This window comes from Rhinopithecus roxellana, chromosome 19 (genome assembly GCF_007565055.1).
Source record: "Rhinopithecus roxellana isolate Shanxi Qingling chromosome 19, ASM756505v1, whole genome shotgun sequence".
NCBI classification, from domain to species: domain Eukaryota; kingdom Metazoa; phylum Chordata; class Mammalia; order Primates; family Cercopithecidae; genus Rhinopithecus; species Rhinopithecus roxellana.
Window position 1 is genome coordinate 47,326,826 of NC_044567.1, and position 22,048 is coordinate 47,348,873.

Consider the following 22,048-nt stretch of genomic DNA (forward strand, 5'->3'; position numbering starts at 1 on the left):
ATAGTTACCTTCCTATGGCCCGGGATCTACGCTAGGCTAACACTATTCAATATGGTTTGTCCTCCCACTGGTCCTGCCCGTTTTATAGACAAGAAAGCTGAGGCTCAGAGAGGTGAGAAACACCCCCAAAAGTGTGCTCTTTCTGATATTTCCTGTCACACCTCCAAGTGGTTCTTTCTGCAAAAGGCTTCATTCTCTTTAGCAGTTCTCTATGCTTTTCATCTCCAACTAGAAAGCGAAGGCCAGATGGTCTTCTGCCATATCCATCCAAACTACCTGATTACGAGGGTTACCGGAAGTGAGGGCAAGGATGTTTGTGCTGAAAATCCCAGGTTTGGATCCCTCGTGCTCAGCCCCAAACCGCAGAGGAAACCTCTAATAGTCAGGCAAGCCAGGAGAGATTTGGCAAGAGCCCTGAAATCAGACCCGGCCAGCATGTGTTCCTGAATATCAGAATAGACACTATATTTACCCTGACAGCCTTTTAGTGCAACTGAAAGCTATAAATAACCATTAGGGCCCAAGCAAGTGGCCTTAACACATGGATTTTCTTCCAAAAATGCAGACCCATTTTAATTAAGTTTGTAATTAACCTTTGGGGAGGGCAGGGCCCCTGGATTCGGTTTGCTTTCGGAGACACAGTGAGTAATTTCCTATTTGTTGAACATTTGGGGATTAGCACGCCCACTGGGTGTTCAGCCTGGAGGCTTGCACAGAGCCGAGCTCCCTGCAGCCTTGGGCTTCCCTCTGCCCTGGGGGTCCTGATCAGCGTCTCTTTGCAAAGCCAATCCCCTCTTACTCCGTTGTCCCCCAGAACAAGATGGGAGTCATGGCTATGCTGCTGCTGCCCCTGCTGCTGCTGCTGGGAATCAGTAGCCTCCTCTTCATTTATCAGGAGGTGTCCAGGCTGTGGTCAAAGTCAGCTGTGCAGAACAAAGTGGTGGTGATCACCGATGCCATCTCAGGACTGGGCAAGGGTAAGCCGGCTTTGCTCCCACCTGTGCCCATTTCTGCCCCCAGGGACTGGCGGGGTGGCAGGGTGGTGTGTGGGCAAACCTGCTAGGTGGGAGGGGATCGATTCTGTGTTCTCTCCCAGCTTCTGTCATTAACCAGCAAGTTTCCCATCTTTTGGAGGCTGCAGATTCCTGAAAAATGAGGGCGGTGGAATATCTAGGATTGCAAACTCACAGCTTAAGGGCTAAAATTGGTCTGCAGATGTGATTTGTTTTGGCTTCATGAGGTTTCCAGAAATTCTGAAAACGCAAAGCCTTTAGCTGGGGCAGCGTACTGGTTGTGAGCCCAGACTCGGGAGCTGGGTTCAGTTCCTGGCCCCAGTAATGACTAGCTGGTTACTTCACTTCTCTGCCTTCAACTTCTCATCTGTAAAGCAAGCATACCAGCAGACTCTACCTCACGATCCCATTGTGAGGAACAAATGAGTTCATAGATGTATAGCACTTAGAACAGTACCCGGAGCTGCAGTGGATATCACTCAAGGGTTAGTAATGATGATCGTGAACACATATAGGCAAAACATGCCCACACTAGTGAGCCACAGACCCCAACCATCCCTATTGCATCACATTTGGCCTGGTTCTTTCAATCATTGCACTTTCTGGCACTGAAGGTATTTGCATTTGCAACCCCTGAATTATATAGCCTCAGAGGGGTCCTTCTGCCGGTGACATCTATGACATGAGGGGCTGCAATTGTCCTTAAGTTTGCAAAATTCTGATTCTGTCCTTCCAGACCATGGTAGCACAACTTTATATGTTATATAGTTAGCACAACTTTTGCTGTAGTTTTTATTATTTTTAATAGAGCACAGATCCCACACAGTCCAACAGTCATTAGTAACTCAGTAAGTGTCCATTGAGCCCACTATGTTCTGAGCATTGCCGCCTGAGAGTCCCTCTGGGGGGCTGGGCACTTACCTGCATGGTGCCGCCATCGTGGGAACGTTTGTAACCTCCCTGACAATTTTCTCAGAGCCTGCTGCTCATCCTCTTCGGCATCCCAATGCGAGCCAATCCGCACGCTTTGAGGATGGCTTAGATTTCAGCGGGTGATCAACCCGGGTGCATCTTGTAAGATAACAAACAAAGCATAAGGCAGATAGACTAGGCTCTCTAAGTGGCCCCTAGATGAGTCCCACACACAATTCCCAGAGAGGATATCCTGCTTCAAAAGGGAGCGAGGTACACAAACTCAAACTCCTTCTTCTTCAGGGACAAGCCAGGGCACACACATCTGTCAATCAGACCAGACACAAGACAACAGGGAGTGTGCTGCCCTGCAGAGCTGAAAAAGAGATGCCCACCTAAAGCCATTCAGAACGGAAGGCTTTGGGGAAAATTTGCTCTCCAAATGGTGCACCTTTGTCTGGCATTGCACCAAGCTGCAATACGTGATTCCCTGATACAGCCTCTACCTGGAGCCTTTCCTGAAACCTTTAATTGCTCCTTCCTCTTGAATGGTCCTTGTGGGACCAGTTTCTTAACTGGCCCCTTGCAAGTGCATACCACATTAGTGTATTTCTCATGCTGTATCTGTGTGTTTCTCAGCAGGTCCACTAGATACAGGCTTCCCAGTGCTGGAGCCTGTGTTTTGTTCACCCAGCAGCCTCAGCACCTAGCACAACGCTTGGTTGGCATGCTCAGAAAATGTGTATTTAATGAATAACCTCTAAAAGTGACATGTGATCAGGGAAGGCCCTCGTTTGGATAAGTGTGTTCTTGCAAATTTGTTTTATTGCTTTCCGGTTTGACTCCAACATGGTTGGAGAATACGCCCTGTATGATTTCAATTCTTTCAAATTTGCTGAGGTTTGTTTTGTGATCTATCTCGGTATGGGTTCCGCCAGTGCTTGGAAAGAATGTACGTTCTGCCATTGTCCTACAAATGTGGATTTGATCCTGTTGGTCGGGGAGGCTGCTCAGTTCTTCTGTAGCCTTGCTAGTTTTGTGTCTTATTAGGTAGAAACACAGTTTTATTGATCGTTGAGAGATGTGTATTTGTTTTAATCATCTCATTCATTTTTAAAACACCTCATTCAGTTGTAGTCACACATGACACAAATCAGTTACCCAGGAAATACATCTTATGAGGGAAACAGCCTTTGCAGGACCTCATGGCCTAGCTTGTCGTGTCTACTGTCACTGTTCTTTTTTTTACTATATCTCATTGACCCACCCTGGAAAGAAATGCAAAGAAGAAAAAAATAAATTTCCAGTACTTAGCAGTAACTTGAGATGCTGGACATGTGTGACCTGAAATAAACACCTAGCTCCCCACGCTGCTGACAACAGTGATTCCAGGCTCCAACTGCTGCATGTCTCAAGTCCAGGGCGCTGAGAGGATGATGCAGGCTTTGCACAGCCGCTGCACACCCTGCTGCCATAGAACCTGCATGAACCCCATGTGTGGCACCGGGAGCAGCAGGGCGTGCCACGCCAAGTTGTTTACTAGGGAAATCAAACAGGCAGACAAAGGTCGGGGCATCTAGTCCTCGCTCCAAACCTCCAGGATTCGGCCAAGCCAGGAATCCTGTCACATTGTACCCACTGTATCTGCAGCAAGAGTGTTGATCAAGGCCAGGCTCAGTGGCTCACACCTGTAATCCCAGCACTTTGGGAGGCCAAGGCAGGCAGATCACTTGAGGTCAGGAGTTTGAGACCAGCCTGGCCAACGTGGTGAAACCCTGTCTCTACTTGAAGATACAAAAATTAGCTGAGCATGGTGGCTCTCACCTGTAATCCCAGCTACTTGGAAGGCTGAGGCAGGAGGATTGCTTGAACCCAAAAGACAGAGATTGCAGTGAGCCAAGACCATGCCACTGCACTCTAGCCTGGGTGGCAGAGTGAGACTCCATCTCAAAAATAAATTTATTTTAATTAATTAACTTAATAATTGATTTATTTTAATTAATTTAATTAGTAATCGATGTTTATTTTAATTGATTAATAATTAATTGGTTGATTAATTAATTTGAAAAAAGAATGACTTTCAGAATGCCCAACCTCTGCACCCGAGCTGCTTCAGAGGGTACAGCTGAACGTCAGCCTGCCTGCATATTGTCACCGCAAAGGCGCAGTTTCTCTCAACATTTCTGAAATCAGACTCTCTTTCAATCCATAGCATCTTACAATCCCCATAGGCCACCCTTTAAAATGTCACTGTGGCTCAAACCTGTAATCCCAGCACGTTTGGGAGGCTGAGGTAGCTGAATCGCTTGAACTCAGGAGTTCGAGACCAGCCTGGGCAACATAGTAAGACCCCCACCCCCCCATATCTACAGAAAATGTAAAACTTAGCCGGGTGTGGTGACATGCGCCTGCATTCTCAGCTACTCAGGAGGCTGAGGTGGGAGGATCGTTGGAACCCAGGAGGCGGAGGTTGCAGTGAGCTGAAATCACACCACAGCACTCCAGTCTGGGCGACAGAGTGAGACCCTGTCCCCCCAAAAATTAAAATTAAAATTAAAAGTCATTTATTATCTCTGAAATCAGGCAACAGCTCATCGTCGATGGCATCTTAGATTGATGAAATACAGAAAGAAGAGCTCAATTTATGTTTATTGCATGAAAAAGAAAAAGCCTGGTACCAAAGTGCTCAATGCGAGATACGTGCTGAGCTGATAAAAGAATAGAAATAAGGACACTCGGGTATACCAAAGACCTGGTTTCAGCAGAAATGACTTCTTTGGGAGCCGTGCCTCTAGGCTTGGCTGCAGCAGCACTGAGGCACTGAGCACGCCGCTGGGCTCCAGCCTCCCAGGCACACCTGGGCAAGGCAACGTGTTAGTGGAGAAGGGAAATGGCGTGATGGGGAAGAATGCTCCCAGCTGTCTGTTCTAATAAGGCCAACGCCAGAGATTTGATCTGGCTCCTGCTCGCAGGCCCCTCACCTACTCCAGTGCCCTGCTGCAAACAATGCTCTGGTCAGGTGCGGTGGCTCAGGCCTGTAATCCCAGCACTTTGGGAGACGGAAGCAGGCAGATGACCTAAGGTCAGGAGTTCGAGACCACCCTGGCCAACATAGGGAAACCCTGTCTCTACTAAAAATACAAAAATTAGCCGGACGTAGTGGCAGGCACCTGCAATCCCAGCTACTCAGGAGGCTGAGGCGGGAGAATCACTTGGACCCAGGAGGCAGAGGTTGCAGTGAGCCGAGATTGCGCCACGGCACTCCAGCCTGGGCAACAAGAATGAAACTCCATCTCAAAAAAAAGAAAAAAGCTTATCATCACGCGAGGGAGGGAGCGAGGAGTGAAAATGCACCCTCACCCTCAAGGTGTCCCTTTCTCAGCAGTGGGCATTGGCCAAGAGGAGCCTAGTGTGGAAAATGCGTTACTCACCACCTGGATGTCAGACTCCTGTGGGGTTCACATCCTGGCTTCCCTGCTGGCCAGACTCCAGGTGATTCATTTCAACCCATTGAACCTCACTTGTCTCATTTGTAAAATCCAACCTTCATTCTGCTCCAGAATGACAGCTGAAATGCAGGAAGGCTAGACTTTCTGCTGCCCACGGAAGTTTCTCTTAGTGAATTCTGTTTTAAAAGCCATATGTATTGAAAAGAATTTTTTTTAAGTAAAAAGAACACAAAATACACCTAGAACCCCACATGCTTGGGGACACCCTGTGTGGATGCATCCTTCCTTTCCTTTCAGGGGGATGCTTATGTGAGTAACCCGTCATGAGCAAGCATGAATCAAGGGTGTCGTGAGACAGTCCATCTCAAATTTATTCAGAGGGGAGAGTCCTTCCTCTGCATCTTGAGAAAAAAAAATCAGGTGCTTCCTGACTTTTCTGATTACTTTTTTTTTTTTTTTTTTTTTTGAGACGTAGTTTTGCTATTGCTCTTGTTGCCCAGGCTGGAGTGCAATGGCGCGATCTCGGCTCACTGCAACCTCTACCTCCCGGGTTCCAGCGATTCTCCTGCCTCAGCCTCCCGAGTAGCTGGGATTACAGGCGCATACTACCACGCCTGGCTAATTTTTTTTTTTTATATTTTTAGTTAAAAGGGGTTTCACCATGTTAGCCAGGCTAGTCTCAAACTCCTGACCTCAGGTAATCCACCCACCTTGGCCTCCCAAAGTGCTGGGATTACAGGTGTGAGCCACCACACCTGGCCTCTGATTACTACTAGATTGTGCAAAATCCTTTGGTCATGATGGGTCCCGAAAGAGAGCATTGATTCGGGAATTGGGATGCCCAGTTTAACACCTGATAACATGGCCATTTTCATTGAATTCAAACTTTCTTTCCTCCTCTCTGCTCCTCCCCACTGCTAGTGCAAGTTGGAGGGAAGCTTCCTGCTGTTTCTTAGGCTTCTAGGGCCCCAGGGACCCTTCCTGCTGTTTCTTAGGCTTCTAGGGCCCCAGGAGGCAAGACAGGAGAGCAAGAAAAACTCTCACCTGACTGACAGCGCTATCAGATGGCTTCAAGGTCCATCAGCCTGGTCCCTGTTTAAAACTGGGTCTGGGCCGGGCGCGGTGGCTCAAGCCTGTAATCCCAGCACTTTGGGAGGCCGAGACGGGCGGATCACGAGGTCAGGAGATCGAGACCATCCTGGCTAACACGGTGAAACCCCGTCTCTACTAAAAACTACAAAAAACTAGCCGGGCGAGGTGGCGGCACCTGTAATCCCAGCTACCCGGGAGGCTGAGGCAGGAGAATGGCGTGAACCCGGGAGGCGGAGCTTGCAGTGAGCCGAGATCCGGCCACTGTACTCCAGCCCGGGCAGCAGAGCGAGACTCCGTCTCAAAAAAAAAAAAAAAAAAAAAAAAAAAAACCTGGGTCTGAATCTTTCTCTTGTGGGCACTTTTATGCATCTTTCAGAGGCCTCCCTAGGATTATTCATTTCTGTGAAATGGGAGATGTGGTTTTTTTCTCCACTCGCTCAATCCCTCCTCACCCCCTGGTTCCCGGGCAGTCTACTCCCCACCAACCCTGTCCTCTGGAGTTCCACTGACCTTCTGAGAGGTCCTCTTGGGCAGACTTCAGATGAGCTCTCAACCAACTCATGACCTACCCTGGCCATTGATGGCTGTGACTTCCTTGGCTCCACAGGCCACCTCCGATGGAGAGGTCCGGCTTTCCTTTCCTCTGCCCTCAGGGCATTGGCTGGGCCCAGGATCTTGCCCATAAGACATGAAGCTGGGCTCCTGGCAGCAGTGAACCGTCCCATGTTTTAGTTTGCATTTAGGTATTACTGATATTCATTCATCTTCTGTGTCTTGATATATTTTTTGTGAATTGCTTACTCATCTCCTTAACCAATTTCTTTATTAGCATCTTTATCTTTTTTCTAATTGATTTGTAAGAGTTTTTTCATATATCAAATTAACCCTTTTCTGACATATAGATTATAAACACTTTTTCTAAATTTGTCTTGTCCTTTATTTGTGGGTGTTTTTCTTTCTTTTTTTTTCTGTAAGAAGGTTTTTGTTTTGTTTTGTTTCTCTGTTTTTCTGGTTTTGTGTGTGTGTGTGTGTGTTTTTGTCTCCACTGGCTGGAGTGCAGTGGTGCAATCTCAGCTCACTGCAAGCTCCACCTCCCGGGTTCACGCCACTCTCCTGCCTCAGCTTCCCAAGTAGCTGGGACGACAGGCACCTGCCACCATGCCTGGCTAATTTTTTGTATTTTTAGTAGAGACTGGGTCTCACCATGTTAGCCAGGATGGTCTCGATCTCTTGACCTCGTGATCCACCTGCCTCGGCCTCCCAAAGTGCTGGGATTAGAGGCGTGAGCCACCACGCCCAGCCAAGAAGGTTTTTTAAAAAGGGTACAATCCATAAATCATTTCTGTTAGGATTTTTTTTCCTTCAATGGATGTTCAGGAGCCCTCCCCAATGAAAGGTATATATTCGTCTCTACCTTCTTCTAGTTCTGTTTTGGTTCTGTTTTTATATTTCACTATTTAGTATATTTTGGTGTAATGCATCCAGCTTTTTTTCCCTCCCAAATAGGGATTCAAATACCCACCCCCACTTTTTTTTAAACAGAGTCTCACTCTGTTGCCCAGGCTGGAGTGCAGTGGCGTGATCTCAGTTCACTGCAGCCTCCATCTGCTGAGTTCAAGAGATTCTCTTGCCTCAGCCACCCAAGTAGCTGGGATTAAATTTTTGAATTTTTAGTAGAGATGAGGTTTCGCCATGTTGGCCAGGCTGGTCTCAAACTCCTGACCTCAAGCGATCTGCCCACCTTGGCCTCCCAAAGTGTTGGGATTACAGGCATGAGCCACCACGCCCGGCTCCCACTCTTTATGTAATACGTCCTTTTCCCATTGATTCAACATGTTAACTTTATCGTACACTAAATTCTCCTCAATACCTGACTCTATTTATTATCAATATTTCTATCTAGACTTGAATGGCTGACTCTTTAATTTCTGTAGTTTTACAATATATTTTAACAACTGTTTTTCAAAATGTTCTTTGCTTTCCTTCATAGAGTATTCCAATTAAAGTGTGCAAAATATGCCATATAACATGTAGACTTTTCTGTCATTTCCCAAGACCTGTTGGGATCCTGATTTACCGGATCAATTTAACTTGGAGACAGATTGACATCTTTATTGGATTTTGTCATCCAGACTCATCATGAGCTGTATAAAAAAAAAACACCTACATTGAGAGGAATCTTCCCTTCTCTGCAGCCCTAACAATTCAAGGTGACATTGTCAACCCAGTTACTTCTGGATTCGGGTTTCTCTCCGTCAGCAGACTGAGCTCTCCCAGCACCGTCCTCCCAGCTCTCTCAGGGATTCCCAGTACACCTGTTTTCAGGCCTCATGGAGACCTCTTATCCCCACAACTCTCTTCTTGGGTCCTCTCTTGGCCTTTTCTGCCTTCACTCCTGCTCCCACCTGATTTAGACTTCATAGTCCAGCACCTCAATTCCTCCATCTCTCCAGTACCACAACTTCCCTGCCCATCATGCCCCTTACCAAGCCCCGACCGACAGTCCTGTCCAGCTGGTCCCTTCTCTCCACCTGCAGCAGGCTCTGGGCCCTGCTGGAGAAAATCACGCAGCCCTGAGTTCACTTGGAGCCACAGCACTCGGGATATCCAGCCTCCACTGGGCACCAGGCTGCCAGGCTGTCCTTCCATGTTCCTAGCCAGTCTGAGTCCACCTCTTCATGGTGTAAATGAGACAATAATAGGTTCTTCCCTGGAGTCGGTGCTGTTGGTGCCTCTTCCAGATCCCTGTACTTGGTCAGCTCATCCATTTCCTAGGCACTGTAAACGTTGGCTGCAAATGGCGTGCAGATTGCAAATGGCATGCAGATTGCAAATGGCATGCAGATACCTCCTTTCCCAAAGATTTGTCTCCTGCCAGTGGACGCTGCCCTGCCCAGGAGTTACACAGCCTATGCACGTACGCCCAGAGAGGGCAGCCCACATCAGTGACTGACACTGGTGTACAAAGGCTGATCCTCTTGCCTCCAGCTGTGCAATAGAGTTCAGACTCCAGAGTCTCCCTTGGATCAAGCCAAAGCTAGACTTTCCTGAGACCACATCCTCTCCTACCCCCACTCCATGACTTCCCTCCCCGATAGGCTGTCTCTGAAGAGCAGGCCCTCAGTAAATCCTGGCCACCCGAATCCTTGACTCAGAGTCTGCTTCCTGAGAACCCAACCTAAAGATACTATCTCATAAGGTTATTGTGAGTATTAAATGAACTAGAGAGATATGCAAGAGATATGTACATATATTTCAACAGTTCCTACAGCAAGGAAACTCTCCAAATCTGTGAGCTTCTATTGCTTTTAAGTATCATTAGTATTGCTACACAAGAATTCTGTTTGTCTACCAGCTAACACTCAGTTGAGAAAGTACTACATTGGGTGAGTCGGGAATCAGTCCAGAGGAAAATTAATTAGACAGAAAGTAGGTTTACTTTTAAATACAAAGAACCCCGGTATTATCCCCAGAGAAAATGTGGAGGACACTGGTGACGTTTGATTTGAAAAAACATAGTGGTGTGTCTCCATTATCTTCAGATTGAGATATCTCCAGGGCTGTGGTCCTGGGGGGCCAGGTTGGCAGGTTCGTCTTTCTGTTCAGTGTAAGGAAGAATTTCCAATAATCAGAACTTTCTAACAAAGGAGGCGTTGTCTCACTCCACCATGAGCTCCCTTTCACGGAAGCAACTAAGTGGGGGCTGAAATGACAAAAATTCCAGCCCTGGGAGGGAGTTGAATGAAGTGACCCCTAAAGGACCTCGTGGTGCTAAGACTTCTGACTTTTTTGAATTCATGGGTTCCCAAGAGAGGGGGTTCACTGTCAGCGGTTCCATCCACACAGTATGCCCTGCCCTGTTTCCTTCCTCCCCACAGAGTGTGCTCGGGTGTTCCACACAGGTGGGGCAAGGCTGGTGCTATGTGGAAAGAACTGGGAGAGGCTGGAGAACCTATATGATGCCTTGATCAGCGTGGCTGACCCCAGCAAGGTAAGGTCTTCTAGCAGTCAGTGTGGGTAACTCCTGGGCACTCCCAGCCTCCACTGATCATTCAGGATCAGCTCTTGGACCAAGTGGAGGAAACTTGGTGATTGCTTTGGGGAATGTGAGGCAATGAACCCAATGACCTTGGCATAGGGTCACGTTTGCCATTCATAAGGGGTTGACTTGTTTTGACTACCCACCGTGACAAAATCGTGTTCTGTAGCCACAGCCCCTTCTCCTGACCCTATATAACTCAAGAAGGATCCAGAAGACAGACGATGTTACAGGTATGGGCTGTGATTACAAACATGGCCATTTTTTTTTAATACTTCAACTGATATCTCCATCAAAGAAACCAGATAAATGAGATCCCTTCCCAAGAAGTCTCCCAGAAAGTGAACACTTCTTTCAATGAGGCTGCAGTTTCCGAAGGTTTTTCTGGAGCATTGGTCAGGAGACTGTCTTTGGAGCTCCCTTCAGGATACTTTTTTCGAATCTTTACCTTTGAGGTTGCATTTGGTGATTAGGAACACCTCAAAGTAATTCAGGGATAAGTCTGATATTTGAGGAGATGAATCAAACAGGACAACACAGAATGCCCCAAAGTGTGTTTCCAGGGATGTGATTAGGCACTGGGTAAAAGCGAGGGTTTGTGGTCAGTTGTGTGAGAAACAGTGAGTTAAGCTAAGCTTGTCCATTTTCTTCACTGCAGGACTTTTCAGAGCCTTTCATATGCCAGTGTGCACTGTGTATCTCCAAGAAGAACTTGGAGAACAGTCTGTGTTTCCCAAACAATTCTGACCACGGAACCCTCTCTTCAAGGGCATATCTCAGATATGGAGTCCTGAGACTCCATATCTCAGGACTAGTCTTTGTCAAACACTGGGATTGCATTTACCACTCAGTGTCGTCAATTTTCCCATCTGTCCACCCTCCTACACATCCCTGGATCAACAGAGTCAATGCAGCAAGTGTCTGGCTAAAGACAATGCCCCGCACTTAGTAAGCAGATATTTCGAAAATATTGTGTTGAGTGTATGATTTTAGTTTTTTAAAATGTGGCTATAAAGTCCTTTATTTATTTATTTATTTTGCAACTTGCAAGCCAGGTTGAAAAGCAGTTTCCACAAAGGAGCTCAGAACTGTTAAAAGTAATGATGTCACCCCTGGAGTCAGTGCAAAGCTGCAAAGGGACTGCTGCGAAGGGCGATATTCATTTATCAGTTGTGGAACCTTGGCCAAGAGTTTAGACTTATTGCTGCATATTCACATCAAGATTTGTTGGTTTTGCCCTGGTCCCCAAGAATGAATTCTCTGGCAATATCCTCCATCCCAGAATCATTTCTGCTTCTTCGTCTTTTTTTTTTTTTTTTTTTTTTTTCAGTCATTTCATGATCTTTGAATTTCAAAATGGGTGGCTTTTAGATCCAGGGCTCCCAAGGTCTGCAAGAGGGAGGAGATCTCACATAACCTGACTCTGTCATTGGTTCAGCAGACATTCACCCCAAAGCTGGTCCTGTTGGACCTCTCAGACATCAGCTGCGTCCCAGATGTGGCAAAAGAAGTCCTGGATTGCTATGGCTGTGTGGACATCCTCATCAACAATGCCAGCATGAAGGTGAAGGGGCCTGCCCATAAGATTTCTCTGGAGCTCGACAAAAAGATCATGGATGCCAATTACTTTGGCCCCATCACATTGACGAAAGGTCTCGTGAGTTTGACTTTCCCATGGGCATCTGGGCCACCAGATTCTACAGAGGGCTCTGTTAAATAGCCAGACAGTCATCCTATTCTATATGGAATTCTCCAGTCCCCTTAGAAAATTCCCTACCTATTGGGTGAAAGCTTTCAGCATTCCCATTTTCAATGTTTATGTAGGCAAAGGAACCCAGGAAGTATCTGATTGGTATATTTCAACCACCCTCTCTGTGAAACCCCTCTCCCCACCTAAGCTTTGCCCTTTTACTTCTCTCTCCTTACATCCCTGGCTTCCCTCCAATTCGACGTCTCTGAACAATTGTCTTATCCTCCAACAATTGTCTCAACAACTGTGTACATTCTGCTGTATCAACCTTGCGGTTGATCTGCTTCTAACCATGACAGTTGGTCAAAGGTAAAGATTCTGTCCTCAGAAATGAAGAAGAAAAAGGACTTATTACCAAATTACAAGAGACCCAGTATTCTGTCAATCCCTTCACAGAAACAGGGAAGGCAGGAGGCTGTCTCCCTTTAATGAATAAGATGGTGATTCCTATGTGAGCCTGTCTGAGGGGCCTAGGAGACACCCAGGTGCAGATTTCTCACCACCAAGTTCAAACGCAGGTTTGAAGCCTGGGAAATGGGGCTGGAAATGACCACAGAGTAGAATGAAAAGTTGACAGATCATGAGGTCAGAAGTTCAAGACCAGCCTGGCCAACATGGTGAAACCCCGTCTCTACTAAAAATACAAAAATTAGCCAGGCATCGTGGTGGGCGCCTGTAATTCCAGCTACTCAGGAGGCTGAGGCAGGAGGATCATTTGAACCCAGGAGGCTGAGGTTGCAGTGAGCCGAGATCACGCCATTGCACTCCAGCTTGGGTGACAAGCTGAGACTCCGTCTAAAAGAAAGAAAAGTTGAAGCCCCTGCTCTCCAAAAAAAATAAAAGTTTATCAAAGCAGAATCTCAGGGGGAATGTAATGTGGAGAACGCCTCCATTTAGGGAGTTGGGTGTCCTGGCAAGGTCTAAGATCTAGCATGATCTTACAACTACCGTCTCTACAACCAGCTCCCATGCTGGGCACCTCTAACAATAGGATTCCGAGTACTAAGACAGATGAAGAGAAAGAAGCATTTGGGGCAGAAAGATGACTTTCCAGAGCTTCTAGAATGGTGTCCCAGAGATAACAGTTTCCTCCAGTCCAGTCCCTGTGGACACAGCAAACAGGCCAGCACAAGTGTGTTATCTATCAACCTTTAATAGAGACTGTTAACTGGCATCAAAGCAATGAACAAAGAAAGTGGAGTGGAAAAGGGCCAGAAATGGTTTCTCTTCCTAGTTAGCCCTCACTAAGGACCCTGGGTCTAGTCCCTAGCTCTGGACTTCAGTTTGTCCATCTTGTTTTTGTTTTTCTTTTCTTTTCTTTTCTTTTCTTTTCTTTTCTTTTCTTTTCTTTTCTTTTCTTTTCCTTTTTTTTCAAGATGGAGTCTCGCTCTGTTTCCCAGGTTGGAATGCAGTGGCGTGATCTCAGCTCACTGCAACTTCCACCTCCCGGGTCCACCTCCCGGGTTCAAGTGATTCTCCTGCCTCAGCCTCCTGAGTAGCTGGGACTACAGGCACCCACCACCACGCCCGGCTAATTTTTTGTATTCTTTTAGTAGAGACAGGGTTTCACCGTGTTAGCCAGGATGGTCTCCATCTCCTGACCTCGTGATCCACCCGCCTCAACCTCCCAAAGTGCTGAGATTATAGGCGTGAGCCACCGCGCCCGGCCCAACAGTTTGTCCATGTTTAACATGGAGGTGCTGGGTTTCACAGATCATTCTGAAAGTTGACTCTTTGAGTACTGTCTTTTCACTTTTTGCCATATCCCCATTCTGCCTGTACTATTATTAATTTAATACCTTTCTCTGAATTTTCTCATTTTTAAATTAAATTCACTTTGGGAAGAAATCTGTATAAAACCAACACAAATTTAAAACTTCTTTCATTCTCAATTAATAAAGGGCAACCTGAAAATTAAACAAAGTAAGTTCTCCCAAGGCAGCCTGAGAACGTCAGAATCTTCCCTCTCTTTGTTAAAAGATTAGCATGTGCAAGAGAGGAGTTAAAGACATACTAGAACCATCGCGAGACTTCCTTCTTCCTTCTGGAGGCCATAGTAGGAGAATTGAAACAGGAATGACTTTCTCACTACTGACATCGGCGTCTGTTCTATTCTATTGGGTACCACACGTACTACCTGAGTGCAATATACCCATGTAACAAATCTGCACGTGTTCCCCGTGCATCTAAACAAAAGTCGAGAGGAAAATACAATAAATATAAACATGCCTTCAATAAAAAGAAATCAGTGTCACTAAATGCACATTGGTGGGAAAGCACCAATTTAAAATCACCCAGCATTTCACCAGCCCACGCTTTGGGAACGCTGGATAAACGATTGCAGGGTTCATTCCATCTCTGCCCTGCTGCAATCTAATTACCACGGAGGGAGCGGAGCCCCATGATGAAGGGGAGCCGGGGGAGGGGTCTGCTGGCTGCTGCCTAACTCAGTCGCAAAGTTTTAACCATGACTCTTTGTCCTGTGTTTTCCAGCCCTGCTTCCCAACATGATCTCCCGGAGAACAGGCCAAATCGTGTTAGTGAATAACATCCAAGGGAAGTTTGGAATCCCGTTCCGTACAGCTTGTAAGTTGCTAAGATAAAAATATGAATCTTCTGTTGTATGTCTTATGGTATAAGGCAGGAGCTGTTGTGTCTAAGACTAGGCAGATGGTCACAGAGGAAAGGGTCCAAGGATGACACCATCTGCTGGGTTTTCTTTCATCCCTATGGTTCCTATTTTTTGAGCGCCTACAGCATGCAAGTGGCTATGGGAGATGCTGAGATATTAAAGATAAGCTCCCTCTGTCTGCGAAGCTCACAGTCTCCTATGTGGGCAGGACGTGCACTAGGTGAACCTGACAATGCCAGGTGAAGGTCACGCTCCTGACAAAGATGCACAGTCATAGCTCCAATGCCCCTTCCTCCATAAAGATGCCCTTGAAGGTCAGGGAAGATTACCATTGGGAAAGAGAAGGATGGGTGCACATCACAAAATGGGAGGGCAATGGAGACCTTCTGAGGAAGGAACCAGGAAAAACAGAAAGGGGCAGAATTCAGGGTAAGGGCAGCTCCAAAAATGAGCGTCCTTTCAAAAGTTCAACGGGGAGAAGGACTTCTAGGTGTATGTTCCTGGGATTTAGCTGGAAAAATTCTGCCATTTCCACATCTGATGAGTTAGTTCTAAGAGGCGGGGAACACGCCATATACATTTATTCGTGGCCCACACTACCATGTGCAAATTAGGGGCTCAGTAAATGTTTGATGGGTACAAGAGTAGAAGGGAAGAAGGGAGGGAAAAAAATGAGTAGGTCCCCATATGAATTTGCTCAGGCTGCCATAACAAAATACCAAGGCTGGGGCTTACACAACAGAAATTTGTTTTTTTTTATTCTGGAGGCTGGAAGTCCATGATCAAAGTGTCGGCAGGGTTGGTTTTCTCTGGAACCCCTCTCCCTGGCTTACAGATAGCTGCCTTCTTGCTGTGTCCCCACACAGTCTTTCCTCTGTGCATGTGCATGTCTGTTGCCTCCTTGTATGTCCAAATTTCCTCTTCTTCTTCTTTTATTTATTTATTTATTTATTTATTTATTTATTTATTGAGACAGAATCTCACTCTGTTGCCCAGGCTGGAGTGCAGTGGCAAGATCTTGGCTCACTGCACCCTCTGCCTCCCAGGTTCAAGCGATCCTTCTGCCTCAGCCTCCTGAGTAGCTGGGACTACAGGCACCCACCACCATGCCCGGCTAATTTTTGTGTTTTTAGTAGAGACAGGGTTTTACCATCTTGGCCAAGCTGGTCTCAAACTCCTGACCTCAGGTGATTCGTCTACCTTGGCCTCTCAAAGTGCTGGGATTACAGGCGTGAGCCACCACACCCGGCCCCAAATTCTTCTTATAACAGCACCAGTCAGATTGGAGTAGGGCCCAGCCTAATGGCCTCATTTTATATTAATTACCTCTTTAAATATCTCTAAATACAGTCACATTCTGAGCACTGGAGATTGGGTTTCAGCATATAAATTTTGGGAGGGCTGACAACAGAATTCAGCCCATAACGCCCCCTCTAGTAGTGTTTTACCTTCCTTTTTCCATTTGCCTTAGCTAGTTTAAGCCTACTGTGCTGTGAGCCTGTGATGTGGGAAAACTTGATTACTCCTCCATGTAGTAACCTCAATGAGAATGGCATCAGGCAAGCAGGTGGCACCATGCCACAGCATCATTGGGGGCCCAGGGTCATGCTAAGTCATTCCATCAACACCATCTTCTGGGTGGTCACAGCTGGGTCCCTGCTGGCAAGAAGAAGGAAGAGACTGTGGAGAATCCATGCCCAATGTCCAAAACCCCAGGCTGGCCTTGGACATCCCATTGCCCCCAGGCTGGCATCACCGCTGCTCACATCCTACTGGGAGAACTCAGTCACACCTAAGTGCAAGGGACACTGGGGAGTGCAGTCCACTTGGGGGCCCAGGAAGAAGGGAAGAGTGAATGGGCCACATACAGCAGTCTTTGGCACATCCCGCATTTTCCTGTCTTCCCCAGCCCACTTAGAAATCTCCCCACTGCTCCTTGTATTTTTAAACTTTCTGTTATTTTCAGCAGTTGGGTGACTTTTCACCTTCCTTGCTTCCTGCCTTCATTCATTCAACAAAGTGTTTGAATGCCTAAAGCCAGGTGATGGGGACACAGAAGTGACATAACATAGCGAGGCATAGGCATGACAATGGGCCCTTTTGCCACTGACCCATATAGGACAAATGCACGAGTTTCCTGGGAACATTTGCAAAACACAGTATTGGGGACTCAGAATTCTCTCAAGGCTGTCTCCACCCCCATCAGCCATGGTCTGGCTTCTCTGTGCTGAGGTATTGAGGGGCACAGAGTTTCCCACGTAAATGTCAGAACTGAAGCGATGCCACCCTGGACTGGCCCCAAATTCTCTTCTTCCTCTGAATCTGGCTTTGGACAGACACAAGGAGCTGGCGTGGGAGTGACCTGGGGTCTGCTAACTCAGAGGTTTCTTTCTTTTGACCAAAGGAATGCAATGTCCCTGAGCACCTCAGCACAGTTCCCTTACCATCCACTCAGGCAAGGAGATAGGGGCTCTGAGGCTGAGAACCTGGCACACAGACTTGAAAGGGGATGCAGCCTGCCATGTGTCCCCCCCGCTGCAGGCACCCACCCCTTTCCTGCATCAACCATGCCACATGGGGCTGGGCACAGTGGCTCACACCTGTAATCCCAGCACTTTGGGAGGCTGAAGCGGGTGGATCACTTGAGGTCAGGAGTTTGAGACCAGCCTGGGCAACATGGTGAAACACATCTCTACTAAAAATACAAAAATTAGCCAGGCGTGGTGGTGTGCACCCATAATCCCACTTACTCGGGAGGCTAAGGCAGGAGAATTGTTTGAGCCCGCAAGGCAGAGGTTGCAGTGAGCCGAGATCGAGCCACTGTACTCCAGCCCAGGCAACAGAGCAAGATTCCCTCTCAAAACAAAACAAAACAAAAAAAACCACGTGGAAAGTCACCTGTCCATGTATCTGCCCCACTGATGAGCTGAGTACTCCGTGAGGCCAGAGCTGCCTCTGTCCACCTGTGGGTCCCCAGCTCCTCACCCACCAGAGCAGGGGCTTCACTGTTGAATGACTGAAGGAATCAAGGAGATGGTGAATGAATGAAAAATAAGCTGGTAGACCTTTTTTGTTAACACTTGCATTGGCGGGTGTAATTCACATACCACACTATGCATCCATTTAAAGCGCATGGTTCTGCAGGGCACGGTGGCTCATGCCTATGATCCCAGCACTTCGAGAGGCCAAGACAGGCAGATCACCTGAGGTCAGGAGTTCGAGACCAGTCTGGCCAACATGGTGAAATCCCATCTCTACTAAAAATACAAAAATTAGCTGGGCATGGTGGTGTGTGCCTGTAAACCCAGCTACTCAGGAGGCTGAGGCAGGAGAATTGCTTGAACCTGGGAGACGGAGGTTGCAGTGAGCCGAGATCGCACCATTGCACTCCAGCCTGGGCGATAGAGCGAGACTCCATCTCAAAAAAACAAAAAAAGCCTCATTGGAGAGAACTGGAAGCTTGCTGGTCATGATGTCAGGGAAACCAGGAAAGGGTTCTGGTTGAAGGCATCTGGGCATGGTGGCAGGAACCACAGTACATGCACCTTCTGCCCCTTCCGCCTCTGGCTGACACCCCTAAAATGTGAAGTTGGGGTGCGTCACACCCCAGATGTGGCTCTAACTTCCCAAAGCTCTAAGCAATGTCCACTCCCTTCTTTTTGGAATTCCTGGAACGATCCTTTTTTGTCCAACCCATGGCTTCTATGATTTGAACTGGATTTGGTGAGTGGATGACCTGGACGGGCTCTCCGAGGAAAAGGGAAACAGGAAGGGAGAGGGGATATCTGTGATTCAGGCTCATGGCAGCCACCAGCTGGCCCCAGACCTTGGACAAGTTTCTTAGCATCGGCCTTCCCAGGAAGGAAGGGGAATTCATGTGGGTGCCAGCATTCTGTATGTTTTCTCATTTGATCTTCACAGTAATTTGGCAAGGGAAATATTACTCCCATTTTAAAGATAAGAAAACTGAGCCTCAGAGAGGCAAAGTGATTTGCCCAAGGTCAGGTCACACCACCAGCAAGTGGCTAAGCTTGATTCAGTTCCCGCTCCATGTCCACCACTCCCGAGGGCTCTCTGTCCTCATTAGTAAAGTGAAGGGCAGATTCTTGAGGACCCTCTCAGCTCTGCGCTTGCAGGAAACGTGTCTGTCGGCCCTCCTGCTTCCAATGCGCCCACCGGGAAGCCGGGCCGGAGTGTCCTGCGCCCACCTCTGGATGGTTTCTCCTGCAGACGCTGCCTCCAAGCACGCAGCACTGGGCTTCTTTGACTGCCTCCGAGCCGAAGTGGAGGAATACGACGTTGTCATCAGCACCGTGAGCCCGACTTTCATCCGGTCGTACCACGTGTATCCAGAGCAAGGAAACTGGGAAGCCTCCATTTGGAAATGTGAGACCTCAGAGGGAAGCTGGGGCCCCTGGGGGCCTCGGGAACAGTCCGGTGTCACTGGGGGGTGAATGACCTTCAGATGGGTACTCTTGAATCATGAGTCTGGGGGTGGGAGTGGAAGAGGCTCAGTAACCCCCAACAGCAGGGCGGGGGCCGCAAACCTTTAGGCCTGAGGCACCCAGTAGACAGAATCCTCCCTGCAACCTACGGCCCATGCGCGCGCTGAGCTCAGCCACTCAGCTTCCTCTGCCACCTCGGCAAGCAACTGCCTGTCTCTGGACCTGTTTCCCAGATGTCATGGGATTGAAGAATTTTCCTGCTCCCCCTTTCCCGTGCACAAAGTGGAGGCCGAGAGTCTAAAGCCAGGCCACCTGGGCCGGGCGCAGTGGCTCACGCCTGTTAATCCCAGCCCTTTGGGATGCTGAGGCTGGCGAGGACCACGGGGTCAGGAAATCGACACCATCCTGGCCAACATGGTGAAACCCCGTCTCTACTGAAAATACATAACATTAGCCGGGCATGGTGGTGCGTGCCTGTAGTCCCAGCTACTTGGGAGGTTGAGGCAGGAGAATCACTTGAACCTGGGAGGCGGAGCTTGCAGTGAGCCGATATCGCACCACTGCAGTCCAGCCTGGGCTACAGCGCGAGGCTCCGTCAAAAAAAAGACTGCACTGGATGCCGGCCTCTGCCACATATTAGAGGGCTGGACATGAGCAAGTCCCTTAATCACTTCGTGCCTCCCTAAGAGGTAGGTATTGCTATTATTATTTGTTAGTATTATTATTTTCATTTTAGAAAATGAGGGATAATAGCAATACCTACCTCTTAGGGTTGTTGGGAGGACTGAAGGTTCTAGAAGAGCAACCAGCCCTTCTATCTATCAGTGCACCTTATTATGGCCACTACTCTAGGATACTCTAAGCGTAGAGGCGCTACACCTTGCCCAAGGCTTCCATCTTGAGGAACCAAGATGATCCAAGATAGGGGGTAGCCAGGGGTTCCAGGATGCTCCTGACAAGCACGGCTTCACGACCGTCACAAACAGCCCACTAATCCACCTGGCACCTTCTTAGATCCTAACCTCTTTTGCATCCCTTCCCCCACACGTAATCGCCCTGCGAAATTATCAGGGTAGGAAACCAACTCCACCTTATAGACGACGAGGCAGAAGGAAGCCCAGAGAGTGGAGTGTCTCCCACAGAGTGCCGCAGTCCGCGGGTGGCGGAGGAGGCCTGGAACCTGTGACTCCGGGGACAGCCCACGCTTCCCGCCCCCCAGCCTTTGTGCACGTGCAGGGCTCTGACCAGCGGGCTCCCCACTGAGGCCATAACCCCACCCACAACTGGGGCCGTTCAGTCTTTTTCAGGAAGCTGACCTACGGCGTGCACCCCGTGGAGGTGGCGGAGGAGGTGATGCGCACCGTGCGGAGGAAGAAGCAAGAGGTGTTCATGGCCAACCCCATTCCCAAGGCTGCCGTGTACGTCCGCACCTTCTTCCCGGAGTTCTTTTTCGCTGTGGTGGCCTGTGGGGTGAAGGAGAAGCTCAATGTCCCAGAGGAGGGGCAACTGCAGCAGGCCAAATGGGCCTCCCCTTGGAAATAAAGGTTTTTCTGGCAGGTGCTGGCTCTTCTGTCCTGTGCTCCGCACTGGGGGCCCTTGCAGCCCCACCCCTCATCTGTGTGGGGTCTCCCCTTGACAGTGAGGATGGCCTGGAGCCAGCCCAGAAGCTACAGAGCCTGGGGTTCTCCGCATTCCCAGGGCACACTTCCAGAAGCTTCCCTGCTCTGTAGGGTGACGACTCATCAGGAAACACGAGCTGCAATGCCTCTAACCCGGACATACACACACTCACATTGTATGTGTATGTGCTCAGGAACTCAGTCTGAAAACCACCTCCACTGTATAGAAGGCTGATCTGGCCACTTCACCTCCACCCACGAGAACAGGACTTGAGGACCCTTTAGAACAGTGCTGCGAGGATGGAAATATTCTATAATCTGCGTTGTCCACCATGGCAGCACTGGCCACATGTGGCTGCTGGGCACTCGAAACGTGGCCCTCTGTCTCTGAGACACTGAATTTGTAATGCTATTTAATTATAATTAATTTAAGCTTAAATAGCCACGTGTGGCTAGCAGCTCTAGAGTTAGGAGTGTGTGAGAATCAGCCCCTTCCAGACTGATTTCATTGGCCTCAGACCCCTCCCAACCCCATCCCCAGCTCTCACCTGCACCCCCGCCCCCACCATCCCCACCCACGCAGCTAAGCTGGAATTTTAGCTTCCACATTGCTTTTAACAAATGCTGAGAACCTCTGCCCAGGTACCCACCTTATTTCAGCATTTCCTTCAATTCTCAAAGCAAAAAGCATTTAAAACGCCATGCTCTCCTTGGAGGCGGGCACTTCGTGTAGTCCCCTTTTTCTTACACAAAACAGTAAATGAGGCCAGGTGCGGTGGCTCACGCCTGTAATCCCAGCACTTTGGGAGGCCAAGGTGAGCGGATCACCTGAGGTCAGGAGTTCGAGACCAGCCTGGCCAGCATAGGGAAACCCCGTCTCTACTAAAAATACAAAAATTCCCCGAATGTAGTGGCACGCACCTATAATCCCAGCTACTCAGGAGGCTGAGGCAGGAGAATCTCTTGAACCCAGGAGGTAGAGGTTGCAGTGAGCCGAGATCACACCACTGCACTCCAGCCTGGGCGACTGAGCGAGACTCTGTCTCAAAAAAAGAAAAAAACAAATGAAAACCAGTAAATGAATCTTGGGCACTCAG

General features: G+C 48.4%; 1 protein-coding gene across 2 annotated transcripts; it reads left to right on the top strand.

The window, feature by feature from the left end:
* The first annotated feature begins 529 nt into the window (after positions 1 to 529).
* Positions 530 to 20,888, top strand: DHRS7C (dehydrogenase/reductase 7C). Of its 2 annotated transcripts, none has more exons than XM_010358264.2 (7): positions 530 to 641; positions 815 to 977; positions 10,345 to 10,457; positions 11,944 to 12,157; positions 14,749 to 14,841; positions 19,118 to 19,273; positions 20,630 to 20,888. In XM_010358264.2, exons 2-7 carry the CDS (start codon positions 821 to 823, stop codon positions 20,872 to 20,874), a joined length of 978 nt encoding a protein of 325 aa, XP_010356566.2. In that variant the 5' UTR covers positions 530 to 641; positions 815 to 820; the 3' UTR covers positions 20,875 to 20,888. The 2 variants fall into 2 exon arrangements, with proteins under 2 accessions (XP_010356566.2, XP_010356567.2); XM_010358265.2 differs by having other exon boundaries at positions 11,947 to 12,157.
* Positions 20,889 to 22,048: the final 1,160 nt, after the last annotated feature.

Excerpts from the sequence above, each read along its gene's own strand:
- DHRS7C (XM_010358264.2), top strand. The coding sequence starts at position 821 with ATGGGAGTCATGGCTATGCTGCTGCTGCCCCTGCTGCTGCTGCTGGGA. Across the intron at positions 10,458-11,943 it reads GCGTGGCTGACCCCAGCAAG|CAGACATTCACCCCAAAGCT; the intron begins GTAAGGTCTTCT and ends TCATTGGTTCAG. Across the intron at positions 19,274-20,629 it reads GGAAGCCTCCATTTGGAAAT|TCTTTTTCAGGAAGCTGACC; the intron begins GTGAGACCTCAG and ends GGGGCCGTTCAG.